Source organism: Notolepis coatsorum (assembly GCF_963971535.1).
Source record: "Notolepis coatsorum genome assembly, chromosome: 2".
Taxonomy (NCBI): Eukaryota; Metazoa; Chordata; class Actinopteri; order Aulopiformes; family Paralepididae; genus Notolepis; species Notolepis coatsorum.
The window spans coordinates 29598019-29623719 of NC_140166.1; the positions used below are offsets into that span (position 1 = coordinate 29598019).

General features: G+C 43.5%; 1 protein-coding gene across 1 annotated transcript in view; it reads left to right on the plus strand.

Moving 5' to 3' along the window:
- Nucleotides 1-2224: 2224 nt before the first annotated feature.
- Nucleotides 2225-25701, plus strand: part of nos1 (nitric oxide synthase 1 (neuronal)) — a gene marked incomplete at its 3' end in the record, with an annotated part of 99134 nt that continues 75657 nt past the window's right edge. Inside the window, exons 1-3 of the mRNA XM_084307826.1 lie at nucleotides 2225-2317; nucleotides 9868-10013; nucleotides 16289-16451. Of these exons, the coding sequence (XP_084163952.1) occupies nucleotides 2252-2317; nucleotides 9868-10013; nucleotides 16289-16451 (375 nt within the window). The 5' untranslated portion in view covers nucleotides 2225-2251. The remainder of the gene's footprint in view (nucleotides 2318-9867; nucleotides 10014-16288; nucleotides 16452-25701) is intronic.

Genomic DNA, 25701 nt, shown 5'->3' on the forward strand with positions numbered 1-25701 from the left:
TTCATGTTGTGGATAGTTGAGGATGTTGGCATCACGCGTGAGTGGTCCCAGGATGACATAATAACTTAACATTATTAGTTGAATAGTTACTGTACAGGAATTACAGGAATCATTTGAATATTATGCGAGTTACGTGAATATAGCTTGCCCATGGACACAGACATTCATACGCATTAACAGCTCCGTATTTTAATACAAACTGACACTTATATCATACAGTAATGTTAAATAAGATATTGAAAGATATTGAAAGATGAAGGATGAAGTTACAAAGGAAAAAGGGGCCCAAAAGCACTTACTCTGACAATTCTACAGCGCACAATGGGTATTATAGCCCCTCGGTCGTGTAATCGGCAGACATGGAATGTCCTCCCACTGTTATGCCGATGACACACAACTCTACATAAAAACGGCCCCAAACCCCTCTGCAGCTCTGTCATGCCTCACCACCTGTCTTGGGGAGATAAAGGCATGGATGAACAGCAACTTCCTCCAACTAAACAGCAAGAAAACCGAGGCACTCCTAATTGGCACCCCTCACCAGGTTCAGTCTTCATCCTTATCACATCTCACCTTTGACGGCCAGGTAATCCCCCTCTCCCCCTCAGTCACAAATCTGGGGGTTCGATTTGACCCCCACCTGACCTTCAACACCCACATAAAACACCTCTGCAAGACCTCATTCTATCACCTAAAAAACATATCAAAACTCCGTCCCATTCTAACCCTGTCAGATGCAGAGAAGCTTGTCCATGCCTTTATCTCCTCAAGACTGGACTACTGTAACGGACTCTTCATCGGGATTCCTGGCAAGAGCATCCAAAAGCTGCAATACATCCAGAACAGCGCTGCCAGGATCCTGATGAGAGTCCGTAAACACGATCACATAACCCCCATCCTCCACTCACTACACTGGCTCCCCGTCTCATCCCGGATCAACTACAAAATCCTGACGATCACCCATAACTGCATAAACAGACACGCACCCCGCTACCTTCAGGAACTAATCACTCCACAATCCTTCACCCGCACCCTCAGATCTGCAGGTAGCCTGCTCCTTCAGGTCCCCAATACCCGGCTCTGCACCATGGGGGACCGAGCCTTCTGCACGGCTGCACCACGCCTGTGGAACAGCCTCCCCATCTAGCTGAGGGCACCACAGAGCCTGGACTCTTTTAAAGCAGGCCTGAAAACCTGAAAAAGGCCTTTGACTGTTAGCTTTTTATTTTAATTTTATTGCACGTTTGTTTTTAAATTGTCTGTTTATACTATGTTTTTAATTAACTATGTTCTATTTTTATCTTATTTTTATTCTGTATTTTATTTTATTTGTTTTACTAATAACTATTTTATTTCTATTTTTTTAACTGTTTTAACCATGTAGTGTAGCACTTTGGGATCCCAGCGAACAAAAAGTGCATTACAAATCCAATCTATTATTATTTATTATTATTATTAAACTGACGTCAAATCGGAGCAAAAAAAGCTGAAGCCATTAGGTATAATAATTACAACAATTGCATTGTTACTGTTCACATGTGTGGTGCGTCACAGTCATATATAAGTAAGGATACAGTTTGAATGACCTACTGAACTGGTGTTGTCATTCCATACACTGCTTGTCTGCCATTTCAGCACCATGGCGCTGTCCCTTCATGCGCTTCAAGCTTTACGGGCCGCCTATTGCCATAGAACAACAGTCTGAGCATGCGTAGTGAGCTGTGACATCATCGTTTATCTAGACCATGCGTTTACAGTGGCTACACGGATCCACTGAACCGATATTTTGGAAAATCTTCACTTTAAAATGCGTTTTCGAAAATCCCCGTTTATGTTTCTGAAAACACCGTTTACCGGATGAAAGGCCCGAACGTGGAAGAAAATGTGCGTTTTGCAAAAGATCTGGATTCGTGTGGACATGTCCTAAGTGTCCTCCTTGAGCAAGACACTTAACCCCTAACTGCTCCCGATTAGCGGGTTGGCACCTTGCATGGTTGCCTCCGCCGTTGGTGAGTGAATGTGTGAGTGAATGGGTCAAATGTGAGGAACAAATTGTAAAGCGCTTTGGATAAAAGCTGTCATATAAATGCACCATTTACCATTTAGTGAGGCCACCACTGTCATCCTTTGTTTCCATGACTTTGTCAGTTACCTGTATGTCTGTGTTCTCTCTCTCCAGCCTCCAGCAGAGGGTCCAATCTCCCCGACCATGTCCATCCAGAACGGCAGTCCCTCCAAATGTCCCCGCTTCATGAAGGTCAAGAACTGGGAGAGCGGCACCATGTACAACGATACCCTGCACCACAACTCCAGCACGGTGAGTGCAGCCACCATGTACAACGATACTCTCCACCACAACTCCAGCAACGGTGAGTACAGCCACCACAATATGGCACCATATACAACGATACTCTCCACCACAGCTCCAGCAACGGTGAGTACAGCCACCACAAATTATGGTTCCATTTAACAGTGGGATGGATCTATTCATGTATCTTTGTACCATGTCTCTCAGTCTACCTGCACAGAGGTAGGAATTGTAGAGTTCTTTCATTATGCAGTGCATTCATGTGCATTTTAGTATTCTTCTTCAAATGTTGTAAAGCGGATATGAATAGGCATAAGCAAAAGGAAAGGACACTTTAAATTAGAATAACAGGAACAGTGTATTGCACTACCAAAGCTAACTAGCATGTCCCATATGCTATGTAAATAACTATGTACAGATACCGAGATGTCACTCCATGTTACCTGTTACCTGTTTACTGCACAATGTTGTTTTTTCATTTTTTTATTCTATTATATGTTGTACCACTGTATTGCACATCGTTGCGGGCAAGACCACCCGCATTTCATTGTATACCTATATGCCGTGACAATTAAAACTCTTGACTTGACTTGACTTGGTTGGCAGACCATGAAATTGCTGCCAACTGAAAAGAACGTTTGAATTTTGTTATCAAGTCCTCTGAGGGCTGAAGCCACAGTGTAGCAGTAGGGCATGGTGACCTGGTGACAAGGTTACATGGTAACGTGGTGTTGTGGTGACGTGGTAACATGCAGTGCATGCAGTAAAAAGTTACTTCTGACTGCTGTCCAAAGGGTACTGTGTATCTAGACATAAATCTATCTAATCTATGTTTATCAAGTGAGTAAGGATGTTCTATATATACAGGATGTGTAGTCGGGTGATGCGTTGCTGTTTACCCAGCCACACTACACGGCAAGAAGCAGAACGTGATGCATGCAAGTGGATAGGAATACTACTATGGGGATGTTTTAGCAAAATGAGCAGTCTTAGTTCATACGTAGGGCGTTCTAAGAAAGTGGAACATTTGGACAATGAACATAAAGGCACAATATGTTGCAAAGAGTTTCTTTTATCCGGTGAGTTGTACCTTCACAGTCCTCTGCCGTCAGTGACACTAGCACTCCTAGCATTCAAGCTACACTACAGTCTGAGTGTGATCCAAAATTATTCCAGTCTGAGTTTGATCCAAAATTATTCCAGTCTAAGTTTGTACTCCAATGATTCATGTTTATCCCCAAGTATCACTGCAGTAACTAACTGCATTTGACAATAACTGCATTAGGACTGCAGAACAATTATTGCTAAAGAGCTGGAGCGCGTCTACTATTTACCTTGTGGCGGTGACGATCTTGTCTTCCTGAAGTAACCTTATTCCACTGGGATGTGTTTGTCGCCAGGATTTTATGACGTTGATTGTTGTAAAGCCATTATGTAGTTCTCTGATTGGGAAACCAAATTAGCCTAACTTATCATAATACAAGTCATGTAATGGCTTGTTTTCCTTTATCCTTTTTTCTTAAATTTTTATTTTCAGTTTCTTGATTTACAAACAAACATCCACATACAACAATACCATTGGCGGTCAAAATTATAAAAGACAGTACAATACAATTCGACAGATAAGAACTAAAATATATAGCTGATAGTAGAAAATAATATCCAAATCAAATGAAGAGTTGACCTAAAATAAAGTGGTCTAAAAACATAATCTCATCTGCATGTATATCCAACCATTCACTCGTAGTTTATGAAGTGTGCAAGTAAGATCTCAATTGCAATATGACCCCTAAACTAGTCTAGCAAGCACAAGGCAATGGTGGCCATTTTAGTGTTCCTGCCCCAACAACATCACACAACATCTGTAAACGGCAGTCTGATTACTCCGGTGACCTACAGTATCAGGACGGGCTGTTGTGCGCATCCCACTGAATGGCCCTGTAATAGCAGCTACAGACTTATTCTACATCCCACTGAATGGCCCTGTAATAGCAGCTACAGACCTATTCTACATCCCACTGAATGGCCCTGTAATAGCAGCTACAGACTTATTCTACATCCCACTGAATGGCCCTGTAATAGCAGCTACAGACCTATTCTACATCCCACTGAATGGCCCTGTAATAGCAGCTACAGACTTATTCTACATCCCACTGAATGGCCCTGTAATAGCAGCTACAGACTTATTCTACATCCCACTGAATGGCCTTGTAATAGCAGCTACAGACTTATTCTACATCCCACTGAATGGCCCTGTAATAGCAGCTACAGACCTATTCTACATCCCACTGAATGGCCCTGTAATAGCAGCTACAGACCTATTCTACATCCCACTGAATGGCCCTGTAATAGCAGCTACAGACTTATTCTACATCCCACTGAATGGCCCTGTAATAGCAGCTACAGACCTATTCTACATCCCACTGAATGGCCCTGTAATAGCAGCTACAGACTTATTCTACATCCCACTGAATGGCCCTGTAATAGCCGCTACAGATTTATGATACATCACATGCCGTATTCCAAGATGATCCCGTCTCGAAAAGGACAGCTGGCTGTCATGAATGCCCAGAGCCATATGATGAGCGGACGCGTTGAAGCATGAGCCTTTGTTTTATTATCTCCGACGCCCCCAGTCCCTCATTCATCCATTCATTCTCCTGGATTTCTTTGGATTTCCCCGTTATCTTTTTCCCAATAGTCTCCTTCCATCGCCAGTTACCTGTCTTCACCCCTTTTTTGTGTTTTTGTCATTCTTCCTTCATCTCTCTCTTGTTCTCTCTCTTGCTCTCTCACTAATCTTTTACTGATGTATCAATATCTGAAATGAAACAAAAAAAAGAACTAACCTCTTACTGTCTTCTATCATGCACTCTTCCACTAAATAATCTTCCTTGCCTATATTACTACCTACTATACTTATAATATTTACTACTATGCACTCAACACTGCAGCGCCCAAATTTCAGCACTGTTTGATGAACATTGTTACTCAGCTGAAAGAGTTGTAGCCTTCCTGCTGACCTGTCGTACAGAACTTCAGTGGCTTTGGATAAAAGCGTTCAGCTAAATGACTAATGTTGTGTTTGCTGTTTGTTTCCGGGGGGCACTCTTGTTCTGTTTATTTGTCCTCTGAGATGGAATTGCAGAGGGAGGGTCTATTCCAGGTGGGTTGGGGCTCAGCGCCCCGGCTGTTTTGACACTGTGAGCGGGTGGCTCAGTGTAACGAGACAGCACTTTGGGGCTTAAGCTGCCGTTCCTTAACGTATGCCCCCCCCCCCCCCCCCCCAAAAGCTGGCCAAGGCATTTATAGCGACCCAAAGTGACAGCTCAAATCTAATCATATTACACTTGAGCACTGCGCTCTGCTATGAGCAATCTGTCTTGTTCCTTGGTTTCTCTCCTTCCTCTCCCTCTCTTCCTCTGCTCAATGAAGCAATCCATGACTCACTGACTTATTCATTCGTTAACGTTCATTCTGTCCGTCTCCATTTGGGAAATACAGTGTAAGAGAATATACAAATGCGGAAGCTTCCTTGTGTACTTTAGGGATTGGAAATTGACCTCTCTTGACTGGGAAGTTTAAGAAAATATATATTTATATATATTTTTTCAAAAATATTAAGTGTTCAGAATTAAATGGCACTGGTATTTTATTTTTTTATTATTTTTTAAATATAACATAAAATTAGACATACAAGCATTAACAGTAAACATCCAATGAAATCACCATTTAAATAAATGTAGTATACGAGATATACACCTAATACTTGCTATCTAATACCCTACATACATATGCTCTCGCTCGCCCACCCCCCCCCCGGACCCCCACTTGGATAATCCATCCATTATCATTTGTTCCTAACCAGGCACTACAATTCATATGCTAGCTTTTATTCTCTCCACCACTTCTAACCAGATTGCAATTTTGGCTTCACTGACACCTAAAATTCTTGCTGTAGATATTTCTAGATAAATCACATCGAGATATGTAAGAACCCATACCTTCCGACACATTTTTTTCGGTTGAAACCATCGTGATGCTATCAGCTTTTTAGCCGCTGTGAGACCAGATAAAACGAATCTCTTTAGCTGTATAGGGGCTCCATACTGAAAAACATCATTCAACAGCAATACAGAGGGGTGTACAGGTATGTTCAGAAATAAGAAATGTGTGTTGTGTTCTTTCAATGTTTACTAAAAGAAAGATTATACAACGGATCATTTTTTTTAATGATTTGGCCTTGGCTCATTTTATGTGAAGAACATGTAAAAGAACACACTGTGCACCCCCCATTACATATGGGGTGTGCCGGGACCTGGGCGTGTGGAATTGTAGATGAAAACAAGTAAATATGGTTTTATATGCTGTCTAAATTGTTTGTAATTGAGATAAGGTTAACATCTGTTAAGTATTTCTACATGAATTGTTATGGCTTTATTGTTTTAAAATCCCAATCATGTTGACAAACATTGGGTGAGTAACAAACAAACAAACGGGTGAAACAACACACACAGCCTCATAACATCAAAGCTAAGTGACATCACTGTGATGCCAGTATCATAACTTCATCTCTGATCAAAGTGATTTGTTCATGTCTTTTTCTTCAGAAGATTAACACAAATTGCTACCTTTGCCTCTCATGCAGAGACAATCTAGTTGACCTTTTCATTTTAGGATTAGAACAAGTAGATCTGCTCACCAAACGGCTCCTTTAAAGGGCCTTATTACACAGGGAGTGATGTTTCCAGCAGCCGGGCTCTTCCAGACCTTTCCCCCACGGTTTCATCTGAAAGCCTTTCATCAGGAGAACTCTGGAGGCCGTTGATTCAGGGTTAGGGTTTGACTAAAGCATAACTCCTGTGTCTTTTATTTTGTGTCTTTTTTGTCAATGTGATGTCCCGGTGCTTGTTTGGTTCGAGAGTTGTCCGTGGGTGAAACGGGAAGGAATGGTTTTTTTTTGTTCTTGGTATCCGCCAAGTAACATTCAGGCACATTCTAAAACAACATTAAACTCAAGAACCTGGATTTAATAAACAGGCACGTCATCGCGTGCTCATCGTCAGTGTTCTGCGTTTCCTGTTTGAAAGCTCTGCAGGTAGAGTGTCTGTGTGAGAGCTCTGCAGGTAGAGTGTCTGTGTGAGAGCTCTGCAGGTAGAGTGTCTGTGTGAGAGCTCTGCAGGTAGAGTGTCTGTGTGAGAGCTCTGCAGGTAGAGTGTCTGTGTGAGAGCTCTGCAGGTAGAGTGTCTGTGTGAGAGCTCTGCAGGTAGAGTGTCTGTGTGAGAGCTCTGCAGGTAGAGTGTCTGTGTGAGAGCTCTGCAGGTAGAGTGTCTGTGTGAGAGCTCTGCAGGTAGAGTGTCTGTGTGAGAGCTCTGCAGGTAGAGTGTCTGTGTGAGAGCTCTGCAGGTAGAGTGTCTGTGTGAGAGCTCTGCAGGTAGAGTGTCTGTGTGAAGGCTCTGCAGGTAGAGTACGTGTTGCTCTCTCCCTGCTTGGGCCCAACTGACTGATACAGGGATGGTGCAGAAACGGCCTCCTGGCTCTTTTAAAACACTAGTGAAAGTAAGCTGGTCCCTGTAGGCACTCAGTGCTACTAACACAATCCGAGGCGATACTCCGCTCAAGTTCTTAATTTAAGTGTTGGATCGAGTGTGATGCCGAAAATGTGTTTTGCATCGTTAACAGTACAAAATGATTCATTGTCTCACTCTAGGAAATACTATTGCTTGTCTGCTTCTGACCACGTGTCTCCGTCTACCTTCTTCACTTTTGATTAGTGTGAAACAGTCCTCTTACGTAGGAGGCACTTTCCTGGGTAAGAAGACTATTTAGATTAGACTAGATTCAAATGTATTGTTATTATACAGCACAAGTACAGTTCAACAAAACGAAGTGTGCCAATTGTCTCCCTACCTGCACCAGAACCGCATCCTGGAGACATTTCAGTCAGGGTTTAGGACTCATTACATGTATATAGCGCTTTTCAAAGCGCTCCCCACAATGTAGGGTGGAAATTGCCTCCTTCACCACCTGATGTGATGTGCTGTCAAAGCCCATGGCCCTCAACTTGCTCAGCAATATGTTCAAATGAACGGTGTCAAATGCCTTTTGCAGGTCTAACATAACCATGTCACAGTAATTACCCCCATTAACCTCCTGTCTGATGTATTCAGTGAGGAAAAGCAGACAGGTGTCAAAATGATTTTCGTAAGCCAGACTGGAATTAAAATACAAGCTTATGTGATGTTAAATAGCTATCAAATTGTTAAAAAATGTACCTCTCTATAACCTTGAGATTGATCTTGATGGAGACAAGATGGTAGTTACCGGGGTCCAACTTCCTTCCTTTTTTGTATAGAGGGGTTACTCTCGCCATTTTGAATTCCTGTGGGACATGACGCTGACCAATGGACAGGTTGGCTATGTGGGTAATGATGGGAGCAATGACCTCAGCTGAGTCTCTTACAAACTTGGTGGGGATGTTGTCAAGACCCTGCAGCCTGCAGCTTTGCCAGCACATCCTCCCTAGATACCCTAGAAAATTTGAATTCATCAGCTTGCACCTCAAGCTTTTTGAATATGCTTTTCACCATAGATACCAGAATGATCAGGTAATTTGTTCACTAGGGTGTTAGCAATTGTTGTGAAATTATTATTTAGACAATTTCCCACCTTAGTTTTTTTTAGTGTTCCTTCTACCTTTAAATTTTAAATGTGTGGTTTTGGTCTTGAGTCTATTGGTGTGCCCTAGATGCTTTAAATATTTCCATAATCTTTGGGGATGGTTTTGGTTTTCTGTAATCTTTTCATTACATTTTTTTTTTGTCGTTAAAGGTTTGCTCATTTCTTTTTGGGGGAATGATGACAGTGTAGTTTGTAGGTTTGAGTCGACATGGTCCTCATTCCAAATAGAATATCTTAGTGCATCTTCAGATAAACGACCCTTTTTGTTTTAAGGTAAATGAAGATGATTCCTCACATTGAGAACATATGTCCCTATGGCTGTCATTTATTAGCAAGGGCTGAGTTCTGCTGATGTCATCAAGCCCAGCAAGGCGATTGGAGAACCACACCATAAGGATACCAGTGTCAACAGGACCACTGGCTGTATTCAGGCCCATCACCATCTGAATATCACAAGAGAAAATAATGAGTTTATTTAAATCCTTTAGTCACGGCATGTTGTCTTTTCACTTTTCAGATACCGATTATGCGCTGAGCGTGTGTCTTTTCACTTTTCAGATACCGATATGCTCTGAGCGTGTCTTTTCACTTTTCAGATACCGATATGCGCTGAGTGTGTGTCTTTTCACTTTTCAGATACCGATATGTGCTGAGCATGTGTCTTTTCACTTTTCAGATACCGATATGCGCTGAGCGTGTCTTTTCACTTTTCAGATACCGATATGCGCTGAGCGTGTGTGTCTTTTCACTTTTCAGATACCGATATGCGCTGAGCGTGTGTCTTCACTTTTCAGATATCGATATGCGCTGAGCGTGTGTGTCTTTTCACTTTTCGGATACCGATATGCGCTGAGCGTGTGTGTCTTTTCACTTTTCAGATACCGATATGCGCTGAGCGTGTGTGTATAGGTTCCATCATGACGCCCAACCAGACGAGCCGCAAGCCAGACGAGGTACGGAGCAAGGAGGAACTTCTCCCTCTTGCCACAGACTTCATCGACCAGTACTACACCTCCATCAGAAGGCAAGCACGGCCTACTCTAGTAAAGCTCCACTCTGAAATGACTCTGTCCACATTGAATTAAACATCGGATACTGTGCAATGGTGTGTAGGGCTGGATGATTAACCGAAAATGTACCGATGCTGACTTGACAAATCTCTTACGGACCAGATTTTGCCCACATCGGTATGTTGGGTTAATTCTCCCAGTGCATTGGCCGTTTCATTTTGTGCCCCTCAATGTACAACAAGCTATAGACAAACATGTCAACACACATGTTGACAGAAGGTCAACACAATCGAGAATATGGTGTTTGTGCACTACCGTACTTTTCGCACTATAAGCCGCACCTGACTATAAGCCGCAGCAGCTAAATTAAATGATGTGTACATAAGCCGCACTGGACTATAAGCCGCATGTGTTTTAATGTTTAATTACCATAGTAAGGAGTGGAGCCTGCGGCTTAATTTGACTCAACGCGGGAAACCTCACCCGGCCTGGACACGGAAAGGATTGACAGATTGATTGCTCTTTCTCGATTCTGTGAGTGGTGGTGCATGGCCGTTCTTATATTGAGCTTTAAGTTCCCACCTCTACAGAGAATGACTCCCATTGGGACACAATACTGTTGGACAAATAACATTAACTCATTTACAAGTTGTATTAAGTTTAGCAAATAAGGGAACAGATAAATAACATTTCAATGCAGTAAAAAAAGCAATATTTAGATTTTCAGGTTTTGTCCACATATAAGCCGCACCGTTATATAAGCCGCAGGGTCGAAAAATGGGGGGAAAAGCCGCGGCTTATAGTCCGAAAAGTACGGTATATCTTTTCATATATAATTTCCAAAGTAAATGTGATAACAATAATACACTTTATTTGTACAGCACCTTTCATACAAGAATTGCAAGAAGTGCTTCACAACAGAACAAATTTGCACATAAAGTTCAGACATGTAAAATCAGTTTTTCACATTAGGATCTAACATCCCAATAGGCCACTTTGTTTATGGTTTGATTCTCTTGCAGTTTTAAAAATAGACTAATAAAAAGAGTAAAATAGAATAGGCAATAATTATAATTAATAATTGTGCTGTGATGGATTTCAGGTCATACTGCCCTACATAGAGTAATTTGTCTTAGTCATAATGGTGTAAAGACATACTGCATGGATGTACACTTTACAAAAGTTCCACAGTGCCACCTTTTGCCATGCCAGATCCCATCGCATTACTGAGTCTGGAGACTTCCCACCTAACATTTTGATTGGCTGTGAATGGTGATTGACACTTAGAGGCATCCATGTCTACAAAGGGATTATACTTACTTCCTTACACTATGTACGCTTCGCCACAACTACTGTACAAAATGCATCTATTTTCTTAAAAGGGTTTTGCTACGGGACTTATGAGCTAAAGTTCACTTTAGCTTTAGCATAGTTAGCAATAGCATGTTGTTTACAATCAGCACTGTGCCATATTATCTCAGGCTTCCATTTATAGTAGAGCTTTTGATTATCTGCCTGAACCCAATCGGGCCCTACCCGACTCTCCGGGTTTCTCTAAATTCTCCCGGGCTTGAATCGGGTCAGGTAGGCACAGATTTCCATTTTTTATAGCAGAAAAAAATTTATTGGGCGTGGGCCCAAATCTGCTGTCATGGTTCAGACTCAGTTCGGGCCCAAACAGAACCTACTCGGGTTCATGTAGGGTCGGGCTCAGAACCTACACAGGTTCATGTAGGGTCGGGCTCAGAACCTACAGGTTCATGTAGGGTCGGGCTCAGAACCTACAGGTTCATGTAGGGTCAGGCTCAGAACCTACACAGGTTCATGTAGGGTCAGGCTCAGAACCTACACAGGTTCATGTAGGGTCGGGCTCAGAACCTACACAGGTTCATGTAGGGTCGGGCTCAGAACCTACACAGGTTCATGTAGGGTCGGGCTCAGAACCTACAGGTTCATGTAGGGTCGGGCTCAGAACGTACAGGTTCATGTAGGGTCGGGCTCAGAACCTACACAGGTTCATGTAGGGTCGGGCTCAGAACCTACACAGGTTCATGTAGGGTCGGGTTCAGAACCTACAGGTTCATGTAGGGTCGGGCTCAGAACCTACACAGGTTCATGTAGGGTCGGGCTCAGAACCTACACAGGTTCATGTAGGGTCGGGCTCAGAACCTACACAGGTTCATGTAGGGTCGGGCTCAGAACCTACACAGGTTCATGTAGGGTCGGGCTCAGAACCTACACAGGTTCATGTAGGGTCGGGCTCAGAACCTACACAGGTTCATGTAGGGTCGGGCTCAGAACCTACACAGGTTCATGTAGGGTCGGGCTCAGAACCTACACAGGTTCATGTAGGGTCGGGCTCAGAACCTACACAGGTTCATGTAGGGTCGGGCTCAGAACCTACACAGGTTCATGTAGGGTCGGGTTCAGAACCTACAGGTTCATGTAGGGTCGGGCTCAGAACCTACACAGGTTCATGTAGGGTCGGGCTCAGAACCTACACAGGTTCATGTAGGGTCGGGCTCAGAACCTACACAGGTTCATGTAGGGTCGGGCTCAGAACCTACACAGGTTCATGTAGGGTCGGGCTCAGAACCTACACAGGTTCATGTAAGGTCGGGCTCAGAACCTACAGGTTCATGTAGGGTCGGGCTCAGACAGAACCTACAGGTTCATGTAGGGTCGAGCCTGATTTTTTTTCCAACGCTTTTTTCAAAGCTCTAATCTACAGTCTGATGCTTAATTCGGCAGCTTTCCACACTCCCTCCCTGCCCCATGCTGTCAGAATAACATGGAGGAAGTCAACAGCATTTCCACAATTGCATTAGAAACCCTGGTAGAAGATGCAACAGACACACATGGCACAGTTACAACAGGACCTAACATACAGTACAGTGGAAAAGGACAACAAACAAAACAGTGGACTACATGTATCGATCTCCAGGCCCGGACTTGCCATCGGGAGCACCGGGAGTTTTCCCGGTGGCCTGGCCTGCACAGATAAAAAAAAATTATATAAAAAAAAAAAAAATTATTATAATTTTTTTATTTATTTTTTGCCAGGCCATTGTTTCTAGTTGTGGCGGCGGCACGGCGCGATAGTTAGATAACCTAGGTGGGTGGGGAACAACCAGGATTTCACTGTCTGCGACAGAGTTGGAGAACTATCTGACTCTCTCCCTCACGCGGATCACAATGGAGCCGTGCTGCCGCTTGTGATTGGTGGAGGCGGGACCAGGCGATACAACTGATTGACAGCGGAGGCGGCGAATGGAATGGCAGACGGCACTCAGATGCAGAATAACAGCCAGGCAATGAGCCAGGTTGATTGATTGATTGATTGATTGAAAACTTTATTAACAGATTGCAGAATGGGTACAGTACAGTACAGCTCAATGCATACAATTGTTAAGGGGATGCAGACCAGAGAAAGACTTTCGTCTTGTTTACATCAGGGTCCCCCATTTTCAATTCATCGTAACATATATGACATACAGATAGACAGTACTGCTACATCTATACATTTATGACATACCAGATTTGCAAATACAGTACTGTTTGTGATACGAAAAGAGTCCAGAAAAGAAGTATATACATTTGACGTAGAAACTGTACATTGGAAGAGGTTAGAGCCATATGAAATCCGCGTTCACGGAATCGCGGACGGAATCGCGGAATTAACCAATAAAAATGGAATCAACTGCAAAACGTGGAATATTGCAGAATTTGGCCTAATCTGGACTGAAATTTCGTTTTTGGGTGGAACGTTTGGTGTACACGCGACCGGGGAGGCGGGGACGCTACAGCGTGTTACACACAACACAGCCGCGGTGCTCAAGCGTCTGGCTGCTTGTGTTAACATCGTCAAGAAGCTAAACTATTCCACAATAAGCCCTCAATTCAGAGCAGAACAGTATCCTAATGACTTTTATGCCTCCGGTGATAAGGTGTTTTGCTAATTCTGTCAACGTTCCGTTGACTGGACCCGCAAAAACACTTGCGACACTATTAGGACGTTTAGCTTCTAGCTAAATCTAGTGCACCCATCCATTTGTTTAATGCAAACGACTGCCCTTTATAAACTAAATACACTTAAATAGCTATGTAACGTTATAGGACTATCTATGGAAATGATAGCTTCTAGAAGTTCTAGCTAAATCTGGTGCACCCATCAATTTGTTTAATGCAAACGATTGTCATTATACACTGCCCTTTATAATCTAAATAAACTTAAATAGCTATGAAACGTTACATTACATAGGACTATAGATGGAAATGATAGCTTCTTGCTAAATCTAGTGCACCCATCCATTTGTTTAATGCAAACTATTGTCATTATACACTGCCCTTTATAATCTAAATAAACTTAAATAGCTATGAAACGTTACAGTACATAGGACTATAGATGGAAATGATAGCTTCTTGCTAAATCTGGTGCACTCATCCATTTGTTTAATGCAAACGTTTGCCATTATACACTGTCCTTTATAACATTTACATTTACATTTAGTCATTTAGCTGACGCTTTTATCCAAAGCGACTTACAAGTTCTGTACGACAAGCCATCAGGAAGGGCACAACTCTATCAGCTGAGCAACAATGTTCATCAAAGTGTTGAGTGCTACAGTGTAGGTTAGTTTATTAGGACAAGTGCATGACAGTACGGTTAGTTAGGGTTAGATTTTTTTTTTTTTTTTTTTTTTTTTTTTTATTCAGATAATGGTTGAAGAAGTGCGTCTTTAGTCGACGGCGAAAGATTGGACGTGATTCGGCTGTCCTAACTGGGGTGGGTAGTTCATTCCACCATTGTGGGGCAAGGACTGAGAATAGGCGACTTCTCTTTGATGACCCTCCTGGAGCTTGGATAGGAGTAGGTCTGAGGCGGCCAGAAGATGCAGAGCGTAGGGGTCTTGAGGGTGTGTAGTTAGAGACCATTGACCGGAGGTAGGCGGGAGCGGTTCCCTTTGCCGCACGGTATGCTAGGTCGAGGGCCTTGAAGCGGATTCGTGCAGCAATAAACGAAATAAACTAAACTAAAGGTGCCTAAATTATGCATTACTATATTTCATCACAATATAATAGATATAGCTAGGTTACTGACATTGTCATTGTGATAATGTCAGTAGTAGCTAGCTGTATCTATTGTTTACACTTGAAATATGTATTTTTATTTTGTCACAATATTAATTGAAAAATATTGTGTAAAATTGAACTGTATTTCTGAGTTGAAGCACTTAAAAACATTAAATGGACTGTTATATCTTATTCAATTGTGGACATTTATTCATTCCCACTTATTAGACACTATTTCTGATGGTAAAATGAGCATAAAAGGCAAAATACAGAATTCTGAAATATTAAAACGGAAAAAATGGAATTTGGGAAAAAATAAAATGGAATTTGGAAAATAATAAAACGGATTTCATATGGCTCTAGAAGAGGTTGGGTGGGTGGGGGGGAAGTTGGGTAGGAGGGGTGGGTGGGGGACACTGTACAACTGTACAAGCAACACTGTACATTGGGATATTGACAAGACCATACTTGGTCATTTTTACTGTACATTGGAGGGGGTTGTGAGGGACTCGGGAGAGATACAGTAGAGCGAAAGTCAATTAACATTTGATTTCAAGATGGACAGTGGAAGAAAGAGAAAGGGTGGAGGAGAGAGGGATAAAACAAAGAAAAAGAAAGGCCCTTACAGGAGAGAGTGGTTAACTGTATTATAATAGTAAATAGAAAAATATGTTGTGCTCTTGCTTTTTTCTTTTTGAAGGTGGAGAGAGTAGCATTGCTAGTGCCACAACAGTTTTATTTGAGGTCCATAACAGTACATTGTACTAAGCAGTTTAGTTTGTGATTCACATGCACTAAAATTCACCAGAATGCAGGAAATTAAGTCTTTGTAACAAAAAATGTCCTGGTGGGGGACCCCCAGACCCCCCGCTTAAAAAGTGGCCTGATTGGGGCTATATTTCGCGTTATATCTCCCGGTATGAATTATTTCCCCAGTCCGGCCCTGTCGATCTCCATATCTAGTAGGCCTCGAGAAGTAGGTTAGAAGTAAGTACGTTTTTGAGGGATTCTTAACAGACATTCCTTGATTCCAATAAACAATCTATCTTATTGATAATACACATACTGTACAGTACATAGACATGTAGACCTTCAAGTATACAATAACGATAACCTATAAATCCACCAAGGATCCAGACAGAACAGTAAAGGAAATAGCATGCATTCATGTCTTCTCCTATTCCCCCTGTGTGAATCGTTCCTGTGTTTGATGCAGGTTTGGCTCCAAGGCCCACACAGACCGGCTGGAGGAGGTGACCAGGGAGATCGAGGCGTCGGGAACATACCAGCTGAAGGACACGGAGTTGATCTACGGTGCCAAGCACGCCTGGAGAAACGCTGCCCGCTGTGTGGGGAGGATCCAGTGGTCCAAACTGCAGGTGAGAGATGGACTATAACTAAAGCTCTGCCTTCAGACTACTGTAGAGTACCCTTCCTTCAGACTACTGTAGAGTACCCTGCCTTCAGACTACTGTATATTACCCTGCCTTCAGACTACTGTATATTACCCTGCCTTCAGACTACTGTATATTACCCTGCCTTCAGACTACTGTAGAGTACCCTGCCTTCAGACTACTGTATATTACCCTGCCTTCAGACTACTGTAGAGTACCCTTCCTTCAGACTACTGTAGAGTACCCTGCCTTCAGACTACTGTATATTACCCTGCCTTCAGACTACTGTATATTACCCTGCCTTCAGACTACTGTATATTACCCTGCCTTCAGACTACTGTAGAGTACCCTGCCTTCAGACTACTGTATATTACCCTGCCTTCAGACTACTGTAGAGTACCCTGCCTTCAGACTACTGTAGAGTACCCTGTCTTCAGACTACTGTATATTACCCTGCCTTCAGACTACTGTATATTACCCTGCCTTCAGACTACTGTAGAGTACCCTGCCTTCAGACTACTGTAGAGTACCCTGCCTTCAGACTACTGTATATTACCCTGCCTTCAGACTACTGTATATTACCCTGCCTTCAGACTACTGTATATTACCCTGCCTTCAGACTACTGTAGAGTACCCTGCCTTCAGACTACTGTATATTACCCTGCCTTCAGACTACTGTAGAGTACCCGGTCTTCAGACTACTGTAGAGTACCCTGCCTTCAGACTACTGTATATTACCCTGCCTTCAGACTACTGTATATTACCCTGCCTTCAGAGTACTGTATATTACCCTGCCTTCAGACTACTGTATATTACCCTGCCTTCAGACTACTGTATATTACCCTGCCTTCAGAGTACTGTATATTACCCTGCCTTCAGACTACTGTATATTACCCTGCCTTCAGACTACTGTATATTACCCTGCCTTCAGACTACTGTAGAGTACCCTGCCTTCAGACTACTGTATATTACCCTGACTTCAGACTACTGTATATTACCCTGCCTTCAGACTACTGTAGAGTACCCTGCCTTCAGACTACTGTATATTACCCTGCCTTCAGACTACTGTATATTACCCTGTCTTCAGACTACTGTATATTACCCTGCCTTCAGACTACTGTAGAGTACCCTGTCTTCAGACTACTGTAGAGTACCCTGCCTTCAGACTACTGTATATTACCCTGCCTTCAGACTACTGTATATTACCCTGCCTTCAGACTACTGTATATTACCCTGCCTTCAGACTACTGTAGAGTACCCTGCCTTCAGACTACTGTATATTACCCTGCCTTCAGACTACTGTAGAGTACCCGGTCTTCAGACTACTGTAGAGTACCCTGCCTTCAGACTACTGTATATTACCCTGCCTTCAGACTACTGTATATTACCCTGCCTTCAGACTACTGTATATTACCCTGACTTCAGACTACTGTATATTACCCTGCCTTCAGACTACTGTAGAGTACCCTGCCTTCAGACTACTGTATATTACCCTGCCTTCAGACTACTGTATATTACCCTGTCTTCAGACTACTGTATATTACCCTGCCTTCAGACTACTGTAGAGTACCCTGTCTTCAGACTACTGTATATTACCCTGCCTTCAGACTACTGTATATTACCCTGCCTTCAGACTACTGTAGAGTACCCTGCCTTCAGACTACTGTAGAGTACCCTGCCTTCAGACTACTGTATATTACCCTGCCTTCAGACTACTGTATATTACCCTGCCTTCAGACTACTGTATATTACCCTGCCTTCAGACTACTGTAGAGTACCCTGCCTTCAGACTACTGTATATTACCCTGCCTTCAGACTACTGTAGAGTACCCGGTCTTCAGACTACTGTAGAGTACCCTGCCTTCAGACTACTGTATATTACCCTGCCTTCAGACTACTGTATATTACCCTGCCTTCAGAGTACTGTATATTACCCTGCCTTCAGACTACTGTATATTACCCTGCCTTCAGACTACTGTATATTACCCTGCCTTCAGAGTACTGTATATTACCCTGCCTTCAGACTACTGTATATTACCCTGCCTTCAGACTACTGTATATTACCCTGCCTTCAGACTACTGTATATTACCCTGACTTCAGACTACTGTATATTACCCTGCCTTCAGACTACTGTAGAGTACCCTGCCTTCAGACTACTGTATATTACCCTGCCTTCAGACTACTGTATATTACCCTGTCTTCAGACTACTGTATATTACCCTGCCTTCAGACTACTGTAGAGTACCCTGCATTCAGACTACTGTATAGTAAGTACCCTGCCTTCAGACTACTGTAGAGTACCCTGCCTTCAGACTACTGTAGAGTAAGTACCCTGCCTTCAGACTACTGTAGAGTACCCTGCCTTCAGACTACTGTAGAGTACCCTGCCTTCAGACTACTGTAGAGTACCCTGCCGTCAGACTACTGTAGAGTACCCTGCCTTCAGACTACTGTATATTACCCTGCCTTCAGACTACTGTAGATTACCCTGCCTTCAGAGTATTGTATAGTATAGTACCTTGCCTTCAGACTACTGTAGAGTACCCTGCCTTCAGACTACTGTATATTACCCTGCCTTCAGACTACTGTAGAGTACCCTGCCTTCAGACTACTGTAGAGTACCCTGCCTTCAGACTACTGTAGAGTACCCTGCCTTCAGACTACTGTATATTACCCTGCCTTCAGACTACTGTATATTACCCTGCCTTCAGACTACTGTAGAGTACCCTGCCTTCAGACTACTGTATATTACCCTGCCTTCAGACTACTGTATATTACCCTGCCTTCAGACTACTGTAGAGTACCCTGCCTTCAGACTACTGTATATTACCCTGCCTTCAGACTACTGTAGAGTAAGTACCCTGCCTTCAGACTACTGTAGAGTACCCTGGCTTCAGACTACTGTAGAGTACCCTGCCTTCAGACTACTGTATATTACCCTGCCTTCAGACTACTGTATATTACCCTGCCTTCAGACTACTGTAGAGTACCCTGCATTCAGACTACTGTAGAGTACCCTGCCTTCAGACTACTGTAGAGTACCCTGCCTTCAGACTACTGTATATTACCCTACCTTCAGACTACTGTAGAGTAACCTGCCTTCAGACTACTGTATATTACCCTGCCTTCAGACTACTGTAGAGTACCCTGCCTTCAGACTACTGTATATTACCCTGCCTTCAGACTACTGTATATTACCCTGCCTTCAGACTACTGTAGAGTACCCTGCCTTCAGACTACTGTATATTACCCTGCCTTCAGACTACTGTATATTACCCTGCCTTCAGACTACTGTAGAGTACCCTGCCTTCAGACTACTGTATATTACCCTGCCTTCAGACTACTGTAGAGTACCCTGCCTTCAGACTACTGTATATTACCCTGCCTTCAGACTACTGTAGAGTACCCTGCCTTCAGACTACTGTATATTACCCTGCCTTCAGACTACTGTATATTACCCTGCCTTCAGACTACTGTAGAGTACCCTGCCTTCAGACTACTGTAGAGTACCCTGCCTTCAGACTACTGTAGAGTACCCTGCCTTCAGACTACTGTAGAGTACCCTGCCTTCAGACTACTGTATATTACCCTGCCTTCAGACTACTGTAGAGTACCCTGCCTTCAGACTACTGTATATTACCCTGCCTTCAGACTACTGTATATTACCCTGCCTTCAGACTATTGTATATTACCCTGCCTTCAGAGTACTGTAGAGTAAGTACCCTGCCTTCAGACTACTGTAGAGTACCCTGCCTTCAGACTACTGTATATTACCCTGCCTTCAGACTACTGTATATTACCCTGCCTTCAGACTACTGTAGAGTACCCTGCCTTCAGACTACTGTAGATTACCCTGTCTTCAGACTACTGTATATTACCCTGCCTTCAGAGTACTGTATATTACCCTGCCTTCAGAGTACTGTATATTACCCTGTCTTCAGACTACTGTAGATGACCCTGCCTTCAGACTACTGTATATTACCCTGCCTTCAGACTACTGTATATTACCCTGCCTTCAGACTACTGTATATTACCCTGCCTTCAGACTACTGTATATTACCCTGCCTTCAGACTACTGTAGAGTACCCTGCCTTCAGACTACTGTATATTACCCTGCCTTCAGACTACTGTAGAGTACCCTGCCTTCAGACTACTGTATATTACCCTGCCTTCAGACTGCTGTAGAGTACCCTGTCTTCAGAGTACTGTATGGTACCCTGCCTTCAGACTACTGTAGAGTACCCTGCCTTCAGACTACTGTATATTACGTACCCTGCCTTCAGACTACTGTATGGGTACCCTGCCTTCAGACTACTGTAGAGTACCCTGTCTTCAGACTACTGTATATTACCCTGCCTTCAGACTACTGTATATTACCCTGCCTTCAGACTACTGTAGAGTACCCTGCCTTCAGACTACTGTATATTACCCTGCCTTCAGACTACTGTATATTACCCTGCCTTCAGACTACTGTATATTACCCTGCCTTCAGACTACTGTAGAGTACCCTGCCTTCAGACTACTGTATATTACCCTGCCTTCAGACTACTGTAGAGTACCCGGTCTTCAGACTACTGTAGAGTACCCTGCCTTCAGACTACTGTATATTACCCTGCCTTCAGACTACTGTATATTACCCTGCCTTCAGAGTACTGTATATTACCCTGCCTTCAGACTACTGTATATTACCCTGCCTTCAGACTACTGTATATTACCCTGCCGTCAGACTACTGTAGAGTACCCTGCCTTCAGACTACTGTATATTACCCTGACTTCAGACTACTGTATATTACCCTGCCTTCAGACTACTGTAGAGTACCCTGCCTTCAGACTACTGTATATTACCCTGCCTTCAGACTACTGTATATTACCCTGTCTTCAGACTACTGTATATTACCCTGCCTTCAGACTACTGTAGAGTACCCTGCCTTCAGACTACTGTATATTACCCTGCCTTCAGACTACTGTATATTACCCTGCCTTCAGACTACTGTAGAGTACCCTGTCTTCAGACTACTGTAGAGTACCCTGCCTTCAGACTACTGTATATTACCCTGCCTTCAGACTACTGTAGAGTACCCTGCCTTCAGACTACTGTATATTACCCTGCCTTCAGACTACTGTATATTACCCTGCCTTCAGACTACTGTAGAGTACCCTGCCTTCAGACTACTGTATATTACCCTGCCTTCAGACTACTGTATATTACCCTGCCCTTCAGACTACTGTAGAGTACCCTGCCTTCAGACTACTGTATATTACCCTGCCTTCAGACTACTGTATATTACCCTGCCTTCAGACTACTGTATATTACCCTGCCTTCAGACTACTGTAGAGTACCCTGCCTTCAGACTACTGTATATTACCCTGCCTTCAGACTACTGTATATTACCCTGCCTTCAGACTACTGTAGAGTACCCTGTCTTCAGACTACTGTAGAGTACCCTGCCTTCAGACTACTGTAGAGTACCCTGCCTTCAGACTACTGTAGAGTACCCTGCCTTCAGACTACTGTATATTACCCTGCCTTCAGACTACTGTAGAGTACCCTGCCTTCAGACTACTGTATATTACCCTGCCTTCAGACTACTGTATATTACCCTGCCTTCAGACTATTGTATATTACCCTGCCTTCAGAGTACTGTAGAGTAAGTACCCTGCCTTCAGACTACTGTAGAGTACCCTGCCTTCAGACTACTGTATATTACCCTGCCTTCAGACTACTGTATATTACCCTGCCTTCAGACTACTGTAGAGTACCCTGCCTTCAGACTACTGTAGATTACCCTGTCTTCAGACTACTGTATATTACCCTGCCTTCAGAGTACTGTATATTACCCTGCCTTCAGAGTACTGTATATTACCCTGTCTTCAGACTACTGTAGATGACCCTGCCTTCAGACTACTGTATATTACCCTGCCTTCAGACTACTGTATATTACCCTGCCTTCAGACTACTGTATATTACCCTGCCTTCAGACTACTGTATATTACCCTGCCTTCAGACTACTGTAGAGTACCCTGCCTTCAGACTACTGTATATTACCCTGCCTTCAGACTACTGTAGAGTACCCTGCCTTCAGACTACTGTATATTACCCTGCCTTCAGACTGCTGTAGAGTACCCTGTCTTCAGAGTACTGTATGGTACCCTGCCTTCAGACTACTGTAGAGTACCCTGCCTTCAGACTACTGTATATTACGTACCCTGCCTTCAGACTACTGTATGGGTACCCTGCCTTCAGACTACTGTAGAGTACCCTGTCTTCAGACTACTGTATATTACCCTGCCTTCAGACTACTGTATATTACCCTGCCTTCAGACTACTGTAGAGTACCCTGCCTTCAGACTACTGTATATTACCCTGCCTTCAGACTACTGTATATTACCCTGCCTTCAGACTACTGTATATTACCCTGCCTTCAGACTACTGTAGAGTACCCTGCCTTCAGACTACTGTATATTACCCTGCCTTCAGACTACTGTAGAGTACCCGGTCTTCAGACTACTGTAGAGTACCCTGCCTTCAGACTACTGTAGAGTACCCTGCCTTCAGACTACTGTATATTACCCTGCCTTCAGAGTACTGTATATTACCCTGCCTTCAGACTACTGTATATTACCCTGCCTTCAGACTACTGTATATTACCCTGCCTTCAGACTACTGTAGAGTACCCTGCCTTCAGACTACTGTATATTACCCTGCCTTCAGACTACTGTATATTACCCTGCCTTCAGACTACTGTAGAGTACCCTGCCTTCAGACTACTGTAGAGTACCCGGTCTTCAGACTACTGTAGAGTACCCTGCCTTCAGACTACTGTATATTACCCTGCCTTCAGACTACTGTATATTACCCTGCCTTCAGAGTACTGTATATTACCCTGCCTTCAGACTACTGTATATTACCCTGCCTTCAGACTACTGTATATTACCCTGCCTTCAGAGTACTGTATATTACCCTGCCTTCAGACTACTGTATATTACCCTGCCTTCAGACTACTGTATATTACCCTGCCTTCAGACTACTGTAGAGTACCCTGCCTTCAGACTACTGTATATTACCCTGCCTTCAGACTACTGTATATTACCCTGCCTTCAGACTACTGTAGAGTACCCTACCTTCAGACTACTGTATATTACCCTGCCTTCAGACTACTGTATATTACCCTGCCTTCAGACTACTGTAGAGTACCCTGCCTTCAGACTACTGTATATTACCCTGCCTTCAGACTACTGTAGAGTACCCGGTCTTCAGACTACTGTAGAGTACCCTGCCTTCAGACTACTGTATATTACCCTGCCTTCAGACTACTGTATATTACCCTGCCTTCAGAGTACTGTATATTACCCTGCCTTCAGACTACTGTATATTACCCTGCCTTCAGACTACTGTATATTACCCTGCCTTCAGAGTACTGTATATTACCCTGCCTTCAGACTACTGTATATTACCCTGCCTTCAGACTACTGTATATTACCCTGCCTTCAGACTACTGTAGAGTACCCTGCCTTCAGACTACTGTATATTACCCTGACTTCAGACTACTGTATATTACCCTGCCTTCAGACTACTGTAGAGTACCCTGCCTTCAGACTACTGTATATTACCCTGCCTTCAGACTACTGTATATTACCCTGTCTTCAGACTACTGTATATTACCCTGCCTTCAGACTACTGTAGAGTACCCTGCATTCAGACTACTGTATAGTAAGTACCCTGCCTTCAGACTACTGTAGAGTACCCTGCCTTCAGAGTACTGTAGAGTAAGTACCCTGCCTTCAGACTACTGTAGAGTACCCTGCCTTCAGACTACTGTAGAGTACCCTGCCTTCAGACTACTGTAGAGTACCCTGCCTTCAGACTACTGTATATTACCCTGCCTTCAGACTACTGTAGATTACCCTGCCTTCAGAGTATTGTATAGTATAGTACCTTGCCTTCAGACTACTGTAGAGTACCCTGCCTTCAGACTACTGTATATTACCCTGCCTTCAGACTACTGTAGAGTACCCTGCCTTCAGACTACTGTAGAGTACCCTGCCTTCAGACTACTGTAGAGTACCCTGCCTTCAGACTACTGTATATTACCCTGCCTTCAGACTACTGTATATTACCCTGCCTTCAGACTACTGTAGAGTACCCTGCCTTCAGACTACTGTATATTACCCTGCCTTCAGACTACTGTATATTACCCTGCCTTCAGACTACTGTAGAGTACCCTGCCTTCAGACTACTGTATATTACCCTGCCTTCAGACTACTGTAGAGTAAGTACCCTGCCTTCAGACTACTGTAGAGTACCCTGGCTTCAGACTACTGTAGAGTACCCTGCCTTCAGACTACTGTATATTACCCTGCCTTCAGACTACTGTATATTACCCTGCCTTCAGACTACTGTAGAGTACCCTGCCTTCAGACTACTGTAGAGTACCCTGCATTCAGACTACTGTAGAGTACCCTGCCTTCAGACTACTGTAGAGTACCCTGCCTTCAGACTACTGTATATTACCCTACCTTCAGACTACTGTAGAGTACCCTGCCTTCAGACTACTGTATATTACCCTGCCTTCAGACTACTGTAGAGTACCCTGTCTTCAGACTACTGTAGAGTACCCTGCCTTCAGACTACTGTATATTACCCTGCCTTCAGACTACTGTAGAGTACCCTGCCTTCAGACTACTGTATATTACCCTGCCTTCAGACTACTGTATATTACCCTGCCTTCAGACTACTGTAGAGTACCCTGCCTTCAGACTACTGTATATTACCCTGCCTTCAGACTACTGTATATTACCCTGCCTTCAGACTACTGTAGAGTACCCTGCCTTCAGACTACTGTATATTACCCTGCCTTCAGACTACTGTATATTACCCTGCCTTCAGACTACTGTATATTACCCTGCCTTCAGACTACTGTAGAGTACCCTGCCTTCAGACTACTGTATATTACCCTGCCTTCAGACTACTGTATATTACCCTGCCTTCAGACTACTGTAGAGTACCCTGTCTTCAGACTACTGTAGAGTACCCTGCCTTCAGACTACTGTAGAGTACCCTGCCTTCAGACTACTGTAGAGTACCCTGCCTTCAGACTACTGTATATTACCCTGCCTTCAGACTACTGTATATTACCCTGCCTTCAGACTACTGTATATTACCCTGCCTTCAGACTATTGTATATTACCCTGCCTTCAGAGTACTGTAGAGTAAGTACCCTGCCTTCAGACTAC